The sequence below is a fragment of the Tauraco erythrolophus genome, chromosome 2 (genome assembly GCF_009769465.1).
Source record: "Tauraco erythrolophus isolate bTauEry1 chromosome 2, bTauEry1.pri, whole genome shotgun sequence".
NCBI lineage: Eukaryota > Metazoa > Chordata > Aves > Musophagiformes > Musophagidae > Tauraco > Tauraco erythrolophus.
The window spans coordinates 15,873,715-15,886,653 of record NC_141466.1 but is presented as its reverse complement, the minus strand read 5'-3'; the positions used below and the strand labels follow the sequence as shown (position 1 = coordinate 15,886,653).

The 12,939-nt window shown below is 38.2% G+C and overlaps 1 protein-coding gene across 1 annotated transcript in view; it reads right to left on the bottom strand.

The window, feature by feature from the left end:
• Positions 1–12,292, bottom strand: part of ROS1 (ROS proto-oncogene 1, receptor tyrosine kinase) — a 76,814-nt gene extending 64,522 nt beyond the window's left edge. Inside the window, 9 exon segments of the mRNA XM_086632120.1 lie at positions 1,315–1,391; positions 2,068–2,269; positions 2,727–2,865; positions 4,253–4,401; positions 5,069–5,144; positions 7,905–7,931; positions 8,593–8,652; positions 10,351–10,404; positions 12,170–12,292. Of these exon segments, the coding sequence (XP_086488246.1) occupies positions 1,315–1,391; positions 2,068–2,269; positions 2,727–2,865; positions 4,253–4,401; positions 5,069–5,144; positions 7,905–7,931; positions 8,593–8,652; positions 10,351–10,404; positions 12,170–12,292 (907 nt within the window).
• Between the last annotated feature and the right edge of the window lie 647 nt (positions 12,293–12,939).

Sequence of the window (12,939 nt, the reverse complement as noted above, 5' to 3'; positions counted from 1 at the left end):
CTTCTGAGACCCCACCTGGAATACTGCGTTCAGCTCTGGAGTCCCCAACACAAGAAGGACATGGACCCATTGGAGTGGGTCCAGAGAAGAGCCACGAAGATGATCTGAGGGCTGGAGCACCTCTCCTATGAAGACAGGCTGAGACAGCTGAAGTTGTTCAGCCTGGAGAAGAGAAGGCTCCAGAGAGATCTTACAGCAGCCTTCCAGGACTTAAAGGAGGCCTACGAGAAAGCTGGAAAAAGACTTTTTGCAAGGATGTATAGTGATAAGACAAGGGGCAATGGCTTTAAACTGAAAGAGGGCAGATTTCCATTAGATCTAAGGCAGAAATTCTTCACTCTGAAGGTGATGAAGCACTGGAACAGGTTGCCCAGAGAAACTGTGGATATCCCATCCCTGGAAGTGTTCAAGGCCAGATCAGATGAGGCTTTGGGCAACCTGATCCAGTGGAAGGTGTCCCTGCCCATGGCACGGGAGTTGGAACTAGATGATCTCTAAGGTCTCTTCCAACCCAAACCATTTTATGATTCTGTGATATTTTAAAAAGCACTAGAGAAGCTATTAGCTCAATGTCTCCAACCAATAGCAAAAGACTGGTGATTCAGATACAGATTTAAAGTGTTTGCTAGAGTTGATGAGTTTCCAGGTGTTTGACAACAGGACTTCTTCAGGAGGAGGGGAGCATCTTTTTTTTTTCTTTTCTAAAGATACATTCTGGTAACATTGATTTCATTCCCACTTCTGCTCTATCTCAACATGTACCTTTCTCTGGCAATTAATTAATACTTCTGCAATTCTTTGAGTGATACTTACAGTGTATCATTACTTTCATTATTAATTAGTTAATACAGTAAAAAAAATACAGCCAAGAAAGAGCAATAAAAATTGATCTGATTTCACATATTTGGCATGAGGTAACGGATGATGTTTTGACAAAAATATTTCATAATAAGTATTTAATATTATTAGAAGAAATATGTTTGTCAGCTTTAAAATCTCATCTAGAAAATGAAAGTATGCCCTCTCAGTCACTGCCTCAGGCCACTGAAGTGTTTTCCATCTATAATAGAACTTAGGTTGCATTTGCTTGGGCCTACCAGCGTCTCAGGTTATTACCATGCTGTGTAGCTCGGTAACATCTACAGCTAAATCAGGACTCTCTGTGATATGCTACTGACTCCTCAGTGTACAACTCCTTGTCATGCACTGTTTACAGTCTAAATATTATTCTCTTCTGCCAGCTACACAGCAGCTCAGCGAACTTGACTTTGCCCTCAGGAACAGACAGCGATAAAGACTCTCCTGCTCTCGTACCTTTGGAGTGCGGGGTTGTGATGTTAGCTTCGGCGGCGGGTCCAGCACCAAACTTGTTAACTGCCACAATACGGAACCTACGGTAGACCAAAGGGACAAGTTTTGGTTTGCAGGTTTCTTTTGAAAGGTTACCTAAGAAAATTTTATTAAGTAGAGCAGCTGCTACAGAAGTGCTTGACTTTTGGAAAACGCTCACTTAAATATAATGTGCTGGGAAATTTATGACGAAAATAAACCCAACTAGAATCCGTAAAAAATGTTCTCCAAAAGTGGAACAACAGAATCTTCTAAATTAAAATTCAAAATGAGGTTTCAGAATCAGAAGAGCAAGTCAATTTAATTTCAAAGGAAGATCTGTGTTTAACAGTGCAAGCAGAATGCAGGCCTTCGTGTTTAGTAAAAATGAAGGAATTTTTCCAGATGCTTAAAGGAGTAGAGAGGACTGCTTTATTGTTCCCTGAATATACTGAAAACATGTCACAAGCTTAAAAAAATGAAAAAAATGCAGCTAAGAAAACGCAGCCTGCTGGCCCTGTATCAAATTGTTTTTCCTTCCTCCGCATCTGACTTCCACATAAGCAGCCAAGTCCTCTGGAATGACTCCCAGATCTCAAGGAAGGTACCTTTGCTTTTGACAAGAACATAAGTAAACAGCATAACTGTGCAGAAGTGGTATTTAGCCATACCCTGTACCACCTGGGCAAGAAGTGCTACAGGATACTTGACCATGTTAGTTATCTTTTTTTTTCGTACCTGTAAGTGTTATTTGGGAAGGTGGAGTAGAACTGAAAACTATGCCCTCTTGAGGCTCTCAGCAGTTTGTGATTCTCACTGGTCAGGAGCAAGTTATATCCAACAATCAATCCATTGGGAAAAAGTGGTGGAGACCAACTCACTTCAACAGTGTTTGGACTTGAACTCTGAATATCTTTAATGACAGGAGCTGTTGCAGGAGCTGCAAGAGACAGAAATAACTGACTCTGAGATGGCATTTAAGACGTTAATTGTTTTTCTTTTTTAGGTACATTTTCAGGTTTCGTATCTGTTGATTCATTTAAACTAATAAATATATATAACATTTCAGCAACAGTTAACTTTTTTAGTGGCCAGGAAAATGAGTATTTTAGCCAAAAATTTAACATGCATAATTATGCACAAAAGTATCCAACATGCCCTCACAATTTTGACGATGTTTTTAAAACTGAAAGTAAGAAGCAGCCCTAAGTCTTCTCAATCAAACAAAAAGAGTCTGTAGGATTTTAGTCTGGTCTTCTGCAGCTACCCAGCAGACAACATACACATACATCATTCTGAAGATTAAGCATCAATGCTTTCTGTGACAGAAACAACAAGGAAACTTAAATATTTCTGATATGGTCTTGAAAGATGCAATTAGTAATGCAATTCATTACCTCCAAAAGCATGTGTCTGGTAACTGGAACTTGATGGAGAACGGAGCTGCAGCTGAGATGTAATGATCCAAACTACTCGAAACACGTACTCTGTGAAGGCTTGAAGGTCTTTGACTGTATATGAATTTTCAGATACTACCTAGATCAATGCACAGACACAACCTTTTTTTCTTTTTCCTCCATCTGCAGTAAGTACATAAGGTGTTATCAGGGCAAAAGAGGTCACACAAAACAACGTACATATTTCAGGATACTAAAGTGCAGCATCCTAAGTTTAAATAAGAGGAAATTCTGGGAGTTATTTTCACCATAGACTTCAATTTTCTATCCTTTCAGATCTTTTTCTCATCTCTTTTCTTCAGAACACACTATGAAATCTAAACAATGAGTGGATGAAAGGAAGGATGAATGCCATATAATGGTAAATGTGAAGAATAGGGTGAAAAAAATTAAAATAACATATTATTGGCAATGTATTTTAAACTGTTGAGATTATATACTGCAGGTTTAAGATCCAAAGGCTCTTAGTTACTCTGAAATATGTATAGTCTGAATTAATTGTTCCCCATTATTTCACCAATGATTAATTCAGAAGAACTTCCTGCTTAGCAAATTATCTTTACCTTTGATTTGTGGCACCAACTTGCTGTACTCTGTAAATTTGTCCAATAGACATGATGGCAAGATAACAAGTGTACAGTTGACGCAAAAGAACGTAATATGAGAATTACCTACCTGAGTCAGAATAAAGGTCTATCTAGCCAAGTATTGTGTCTTTGACAAGGACTGAAAAAAATATCTCTAGGGAAAGGTATTTAAAAAAAAGAAAGCCTACAGTGATATTTCTCTGAAATGCCATAAGTCTTGGCATTTTGTAAGCATGGCTCAACATGAAACAATAGCAGTGTTTGCATTTAGTAGAACCTAATTTTTCCTTTCATTAATTTACCCAGTCACTTTTTGAACCCCACTTGTAATTTTAATATTTAGTAGTTTAAATTTAGTGATTTAACATCCACATGTACTAGGAAACAGCTGAACACTTCAACTACACATTCTGCAAGAAAATACCTTCATTTGCTAGTTTTGAAGCTGCTACCTGCATGTTTCCTTCAATGTTGGAGGAAATGGAGAACAATCATCCACTTCTCAGCTTCTCCATGCTATTCATGATTTTGTAAACCTCTTTCATGCACCTCACTTATTATCCAATGTTTTTCTAAAATAAAGTGAAGAGCAGAGATGACAAACACAACCAGTGCCCTGCAAGTACACTGAGAATCTCAAAATATTTTACCAATCTTAGCCAACTGCTAGAAAAAGATAAAGGAGCCACTTAATTCAGCAGCAGATTACAGCCACTTCTGTTTCAAAATCTAGTCATTACTTTCTTTCCTCAGGTGGTTTTTGATATGATTGCTCTCTATTAAGAAATTACCCTTTTTTTCCTCCAGTGAAATGGGACTGGATTATAAATAAAACCAAGAACCCATTTTTTAAAAATAAAAGGAAGCATCCTTCTTTACCTCTGTATACCTCCAGTCTCCTGGGAGCCGATTGAACTTCCACTGGATAATATATTTCACCCTAGTGATGTTAGCTGGCTTCCACCCTAATGTGACACTGTGGCTTCCAATGGTAGATGCAAATGGTGCTCTAGGCTTGTTCAAGTAATCTGAGGGGAAAATACAATACAACAGTAAGAAAAAGCCTTTCATGGCAATCTCTGGGCCTTAAGGGTAAAAGCCTATTACCCCACACACCTGAAAGTTGTGAAGCCAGTGAAAACACAGAAAAGACTATATTGGAAATGTTGCTGAATAAATCACGTGACATTTTAAACACAGTTTGATAAGTAAGCCAAGCTTAATGCAAGCAAATGTGACCACAAGTCTGTGCTTGGGTAAATGCACTTTAGTTACAGGTACTTAGTAAAATTTTGCTGAATAGAAACCTAGAGAAGGTATGTCTCCAAGGGAGACTTGTGGAGAGATTTTCAAGGAGCCTATTTCAATAGGACTCTATTTGCCCAATTTTTCCCATGTAAGTCTCAGGAGCTTTTGGCAGTGATTTCAAGGTAGGAGATAGGTCTTGACAAAGTATCATCTTCAGCAGTTGAGATGGGATTACAAAAATTTCATGTCCTTGAAAGGGAGGGAAAAGAGTTTTACTGTAAAGTAAAGTTAATTTCATTGTATTTGTTAAAAGACTAAAGAGGAGCGGTAATTTTCTGAAGAGTAAAAACACTCAAGACATTCTTATATTTTCAAAGAAATTCAGATAGTAGAATAAGACTATAATCTTAAAATTGAATATATCAGACTGTGAATCAGACCTAGGACTCTATTCAGACTTAGTCTGTGCTTCTATTCCATATGCATCCTCCGCACGGCTACAGCCAAACTTACAGGAGACTCTCTGTGTAGGGTACAGAACTCACTGGTTAGTTTTGTGTAAAGGCAAACTTCCTCCTAGAATTATGCAGACATATTTTAAATACAGACAAATCCTGTGGACATTTTGAATATATACAAACCCTGTGGAAATCATTACATTCATTCTAAAAAATAGCAGTACCACAAACTTGCTCCAAAGAGCTTCCTGAGACCCTTTCCATCAGTCCACTGGGCACTGAATTATGGTTTCTCTCCTTAACACTGTCCCTTTGTGGACAGTACAAACATGAGGCTACATTAAAGTTGGAAATAGACTTCACTGACAATGTTTTTTGACTTTTTAATGCTATATGCCTCATGTTGGATTTCAGCCATTCCCACTTCGTGTCTTTCCTATGTGCCTATAAGGCACATTCTTGCAAATGTACTTCCAGTCAATTTTCAAAATAGTTGAAATTAGTAATTTGTCAGAGCAGCATGCCTAGTTCACACCTCCTTGTTGGTAGCTACTCCTTCTGGTACAGTCGTGTCTACAAGCTGCAAACATAACAAATACCCCAGGGCAGTGAGATCTCCACACTCACATCCAAAGAACAGAAAATTCCTCAGTTTTCAGTTTAGGTAGAGAACATAGATATAGTGTTATCCTGCTTTATCGGCAGAGAACTTAAGAAGAGGTAGTAACATTTTCCAGGTGGATCTCAGTAGTTTAAAAATCACATGTAAGACTGCGTCTCCTGGAAAGCTAAAACTTTTGAGAAGTGATGGTTTGAGCTTTTCTAGACAGGCATTTTATTTGGGCTCACTTTATTCCTCAAGTTCATTCAGCCTATAAAATCTTGAAGTTTGCTTCCTACAGCAGCCACCTTTCAAGTGATAATTACCCTTTAGATTATTCAGAAGCAATTCATTATGAGCAAATTTTTTAAATTGCTCTTCCTATGATTCTAGGACATACACTTCCAGCACCTTATGGAAACTGATAGGGTGTGTTATTTCAGACAACACAGTTGCTGCTGAGACAGATTTAGAACTTGCTTAGCAATATATTCCTATATACATTCTCTCACATCTAGGCGTTTAGTGTCAAGTGAAAACACCTGTAAAGTTTTTTCCAATGTTTTCTTATTCAGAGAAATAAAGTATTTCCAAATGAATTATCATGACTGTTAGCAGGCAAAGATCCTGGTATTAGCAGACATCAGTTATCAACTGTACACTGGAGCTTTCGTTTACAACCAAGATTTGTTTAGTTTGTAGGGGATAGTGTCCCCAGACTACATGCTGATTCGTAGTGTCTCCTACGTCATTTAACTCAGACATTTCTGACCATTTGTTTTTCGTCATGTTTTTCTTTCTTCTTCTGATCTTTGTCTGAACCATAAATCCAATTTTTGCTTGAGGTAAGAGGATTACTAAAGCTCCTAGCCTTAGAAATTTTGAGGGAAATTTGCCACCTGCTCTGCCTGTAAATGAGAAATCTTCATATATTCTCCATCGATCAGAACTGCCCCTGTATGAGCCAGACTCTGTAGCCTTTTCTTGTGAATATTCCCACCTAATTCAGTGACACTCCCCTGTTCCTAGGTAAGAGGTAATATCCAACAACAGTAATACTACCAGGTTTCAATCCCAAGGTGTAGGGACAGAGCTGAGCTTACACCAAAGGAAAAGTCTTGCTCTTACTCTCCCTCCTTTCCCCTGCAGTCTGCTATGACCTGATCCTCTGCATACAGTGACCTGGTGCATTTAACTGTGAATTTAATTGCCATATTGTATGGCCAGACAGCAAAAAAAACCCTGTCAAAATCCAACAACAAATAATGCCCCCTACTAATTTTGTGTTTCTACAAAAGTATCTTGTTTACTTCTTGGACTGTTCTTACACTCCAAAACCACTATTTAGCATATTTTAAAACTTTTGTCACAGTCACAGTTTCACAGATTAAAAAGCATTGAAAAAATCAATCCTTTCAATCAAATTACCAGCTTGCCAGTGGGTTTGTGTTCTACTCAGGATTCCCTCCAACTCCTCCAGCACCTGCTTGAAGTGTGTTGCCCCCATCTGGGTACAATATTCATACTGAGGCCTCAACAGTCCCCTACACAATCCTTCAATCGTCTCATCCCCATCACATCCTGCATCCTACGGTCATGGTAGAAGGGCCTCAGGCACTGTCTCTTTAGCAGCACTTTATTGCCTCATACTTAATCACTGTAAATGCCAGTCTATCTGCAACACAGACCACGTACTCCTCATTTGAGATCTCTTTCTAACATGCAATACATTGACCCTTACTGAATTGCATTTTACTTCATTCAGACTCTCTACTCCGTTAAAGGTCTGTTTTGTCTCTAGCTCCTGCTCTTTGTTTCCACTTCTCCCCAAGCTGATGTCACACCAGCCTTAGGAAGCATTCTCTCTGCTTCATCTTTGATGGCATTAATGAAAAACTGGATAGAATAAGACACCTGTGACAGCCTAGAACATAGTTTAAGTAGGTCTGTACCACATTCCATACTGATGTGATTAATCTGCTTTCTTTGAAGCAATGTTCTTTGCTACACAGCACTTTTCAGTGCAAACACGTCCTTAGCCATCACACTGGAAAGTAAAGATTCAGGTACTTAACTCATTCTTCAGCTTTAGGCAGCACAAAACAGTTAGACCTGGATTGATAAGTTTGGGTATCTACACTATTTTTCTTAACACTATATGGACATAGTAATCACTGAAATTGTGATTTTTTTTTTTTAATTGATCTGATAGCATGTATCTTACCTCACATCCTCTGGTGTATGTCTTGTTCTGTCAAGAAGCAAATTAATAAAATGTAACATTAGCACAAATATAATCACAGAGTATTTCAGACATATAATGTCAATTAATTAGAAGTTTCTTACAGTGAAAGTACATTGTAAAACCTTATCACTGGAGAATAAGGAAAGAAGGAAATCCCACACTTGAAAAACCGGCAAGTCAACATTAAAATGACGCCAAGGATGAATGAGCTTCATTCATTGAGGTGTTCAAGAGGTCCAGAAAAAAAAGAACAGTTTAAAAATTTTCCGTCTGATTTAGTAAAAGAAAGCAATCAATCTAGTAAAGACCATGTGCTTCATTTACATCTGCATATAGCTCTGAGACAGACCCCAGTAGAGTAGAATCCTGAAAAGCACTAGTTCTTTCTCACTGCCTGAAATTCTGGGTGAGTGGCTGAGCTTAATGAGCTGTGAAATGTCTCCACATTTTGACAAACACTGAAAACTTTTACTGTTACAGGTAACTCCCACAGCAAGAATTATTAACTTCCCAAGAGAGAATTTACAACCGTACTGAGAGAAAATATGGATGTCACATCTTTTCATAGAAACGATGCTCTGGTTAGGCTTTCCACATCTGCCATTGCGTAAGGTACTTGATGGATTGGAGACAAGTGCTACAGAGCCAAGGCTAAGGCAATACTCACACATTTCAATGAGCAATTGATTTGCACCGTTGCATTCCAAAACTGACATCCCTGCGTGCACTGCAAAGACAGACAGTGGCTTTGAAAAGGACTTTGAAATCACATTTCAATAGAGAAAGGATACTCCAGTGCTAAAGGTGAGGACAACAGCTTAATTTCCAGCTGCAGTAAAACATGCTGTGTGACTGAGTCATTTAGTTCCTTTGTGCCCTGGTTCCTTACCAGTAAGACAGGCATCTACAGCACTTTGTAACAAAAATACTAAATATACCAAAGATGACAGGTACTCAGATGCTACAGTAATGGGGTTATGTTGCATAGCGCCCTTCTCAACGTAAAATCAAATATAGAACAGAAGCAAAAATAAATCGTTCTTAAAGGCTGGTTTGTGCGAAACACTAGGTGTTCAAGCACATGTTGAGGTCTGGTAAAGACTTTGACACCCTCGTATGTACTGAGACCACTAAAAGGACTGCAGGGCACCTGAGTAGACTGTGACTATCACCTGAGGAAAGAGCTCAGCTTTCCACAGGCCCTGGAAAAGGGCTGATGCACAGCTCCAGGAGCAGAAAGAGCCCTGGCTAAGGCAGTCCATGTTCAGTCTTGCTCTGGAAATGAGTCATTGAGCCAGCCATGATGTGTGTGGCCAGTGCTCCCTCTCTCCCAGCTTTGTTTTACCACTTATTCTCTGTGGAGAAGTAACAGTTGTGCAGTACATGGCACAGCCAAGCGTAGTGGAAAGCAGTTCAACACAAGCCCCCCGCTCTCCAACAGGCAAGGTATTGGCTTTAAGACTATGAGTTTTCAAAGATGTAATAAATATTACATGGTTTGGATTTCATACTGGACCTCACTTGTTTATTCTGTCCCATCCACTTCTTAATGGTCATGCATTTTTTTTCTTTTTAAAAGGAAGCTGGAAGGGAACGGCTTTGGAAGCAGGAGACTCTGACGTTGAGCCTTGCAAAGCCTCACAAAACAAAATAGTAAGACTTGATAACACTGAGCAAAGATACACAGTAAACTAAATAGGTGAGTCAACCTGGCTATATACTGTCATGACAACACAGCCTTTTATGGTCCCGGCATCAGAAATGACCCGGCCTCGCTGCATACCAGCTGCTGAGAGGCTGCTTCCCACTAGTCTCTGGAAAATATTGGTGGCTGAATTCTCCACGATTCTTGAAAATATATGTACAACTGCCAGCTCGAATCGCATTTGAGATCTGAACTAGAAGAACATCCGTAAAGTCCTCACAAGAATGCTGCTATGAAAAGCTTATGTTAAGCTAAAGACACCCCCATGATAGACACGGCCATTTGAAGTCCTGCAGAACTCCAAATTTTTGACAATTGTTATTTTAAGCTTTCTCCCATCAAATAACTGAGAAAACAAAATAAACTGTTTAACTGTATAAAGGCAGCTGAATAAAACAGTCTTAATGATTTGCATTTTGGAAGGAACACTAGTTTTGACTGATTTTATCAAAAACAAGTGATTATGAACTTTATAGATCACAAACTTGAACATGACTCCCAGCAGAGATCCATGCCCTTTACATATTTTCTTTAAACATAAAAGATAATTGTGTCTTTAATAATTTGAGCCAAATCTAAGCACACAACCTACAGACTTATGCCAGACAGGCAACTATGCACATTTATGTAAAGTCTTTGACAAGATGATCATTGTATCCATTTTATTCAAATAGTAGTAACATAAAATGCCAGTAACTAACAAAGTAAATCATTACTCACTGCTCCAGTGATGTCACTAACATTGCAAAGGTTAGTAATTCCAAGTTCTCCTTCCTATAAGAGAAATACATGCGTTTTTACAGAGACAAAATGTTTCCCCAAAATTATTTGATTAAAATATATTAAAGCATCAGTTTCTTGTAAAACAAATTTTCTGTCACTAATGTTTCCTTATTTGTAGAAATCTGGTGTTGAAACACCAGTAGCTTCTCACTTGAAACTAATTTCAGAGTACCATCAAAGACGTTAGCACAATCAGCTGGTGTTAATTAAATTATCTCAGGTAGGAATTTGGCTTTCATCTCTTTATTCTGGTTCTGAACCAGTAAAAATTCTTCATAAATATGTTGGGCATAAAAGACAAAGCCAAGAGGCTTTGACCTCTGGGGAGCAGAAAGACCTTCCTTCAAGCTACATGCCTTTTGTCTTGCTTCCTTTTGAAGAGGTTTTACACAGCCATATGGTGACCGCTCTTCCTTTCCTGCCAAAAGTGCTCTCAAGCTGAGGTGCCTGTTTTTTCACGTCATTCGAAGTGTGCAAAACCAGTCACCGTCTGTGAAGTGCAAATGATTTTTGTATGTATCTAACAACCCTGGAGAAGCTGGATGTTAGGTCTTAAGTTTTGTCCCGCAAACAGGCAAGAGTACCCTTAATAAAACAACTTTCAGGAAGAAATTTTCAGCACACTGGGCACATCATGACAATAGTAAGAATCAAAGGTGTCACAAAGCAAATGTGAACACAATAAGTAGACTGGAGGCAAAAAATAAGATTTACAGCTCTCATACTCCAAGATTAGATTTTTCTCATCTGAATCCCTTACACAATACATTGACTGAACACGAATGTGATTTTCCTGTCTTTCAAAGCTGAGAGGAAGAGCAACTTATTTCTTATTCTGAATTAATTTAAGGTTAAATCAAAGGATCCTCATTAAAGTTATTATTGCATGATAAGCTTCCATCAGGGAAGGCAATTAACTCTTTCACTGGTGCAAGAGTCAGAAATAGTTTTATAGGAACTGTCAGAAAAATGTATGAAAATAAAACTGGAGCAGAATAGTCCTCTGCGGTAGGTTTCCACAGTTAGTTAACCCCAAGGCACAAAATGTCCTTGGGGAGCAGAGCAAAGGTACATGGTCTTCTAAACAACAACATTTCAGGCAAATAGAAACAAGGAGGTAACTCTTGAAAACCTAATGCAGAAATATTGTTTGGATTTGAGAGGTTTTGCTTATCTTTGTTGTGCATCCGTAGAAGGAAAAATAATAAATCCCCCCTGACTACTCAAAGGAACACTAAGAAAGCATACGATTAAGGATCCAACCACTTACTTTAGTACTTAAAGAAATACCCACAATTTAAAGTACTGGTGACTTAAAAAAGAAGCTGAAACTACTTCAGGATAATTGTGCAAGCCACAGATTCCCAGTCAACTTCTTATGAATTTACAGTTTTCCTAGGTTTGTATAGGCAAAGTGACAGACTAGATAGAAACTGATAAGTAAAGTGAATAAACTGAAAGAACAGAGTTTTTCTCCTTCAGAGAGACCCCTCCAAGGTCTTTAGCATTTATAGTAATTTCAGAAGCTGTTGGAACATAGGTATATAAAGAAAGTATAAACTGAAAACCCATGCAATCCGGTTAATGTGATTTTCCCTTACCAGTTTCCACAAATTCGAATGTTAAACATGAGATCTCAAACTCTTCTTTTACACAGATGTATTTTCTAAAATAATTTTGAAAAAAAATGACACGTAACAGAAAATTCTTACAAACATCTGTTTCAAAAGATTAAGTACAGTTTTTCAGAACTTACCAGGTTACTTGTGCATAAGTTTTGGCAATTTTTTAAGTACGTAGAGTACACTGCAGAAATCCATACATAATAAAAAGCAGCAAGTCTACTTAGCGGGAGGTCCCACAGGCAAATATTCCTCATGACTTAAACGGTTTCATCTGGCAGATTCTTTCCTTGACTTGGCCATACAAGCTCCTTTTAGGCTAGATGACGGAGACGCGACTGTGAAATTCCTGCATTTCAGTTTATCAAATATTTTTTAAATCCTTGTTTACACTCTGGTCCTTCAATAACTTCGCAGCTTCCTGGAGCACTTCTGTTGAAATTGCACAACATCTATTTCATAGTTTCTCATTAAACCACTGAAACAAAAGAGTTGACCAATGAAAGTCGGCATATCTCCTTACATAAATATCATTAACGCAAAGAGGAAACTAAGTGCAATGCTTTTAATCAGGTGCTGCAAGCAACACGGAAACAGGGAAAGAGTGAGAGAAAATGGATCTGATCTTCATTTCTACTATGATTAAGCTATTTCTAAATATTTCAAGTGGATACAACTAAGAAAATTTATTTGTGATGGTGAATAACCTTGTTAGAACACTACAGCTCATTCCAGCCAGTACAAAAATGTTAATTCTCTATTTCAATGACTGTTTCCAAATGTTCCATTTCCACACCAAAATACCATTCAAAACAGACCCCTATCTATCTTCTGCTGCAAAATAGACACAGACTAACCAAAGCCAATCTGCTAGGGGGATCTCTACATGAATGAGCACAAATCT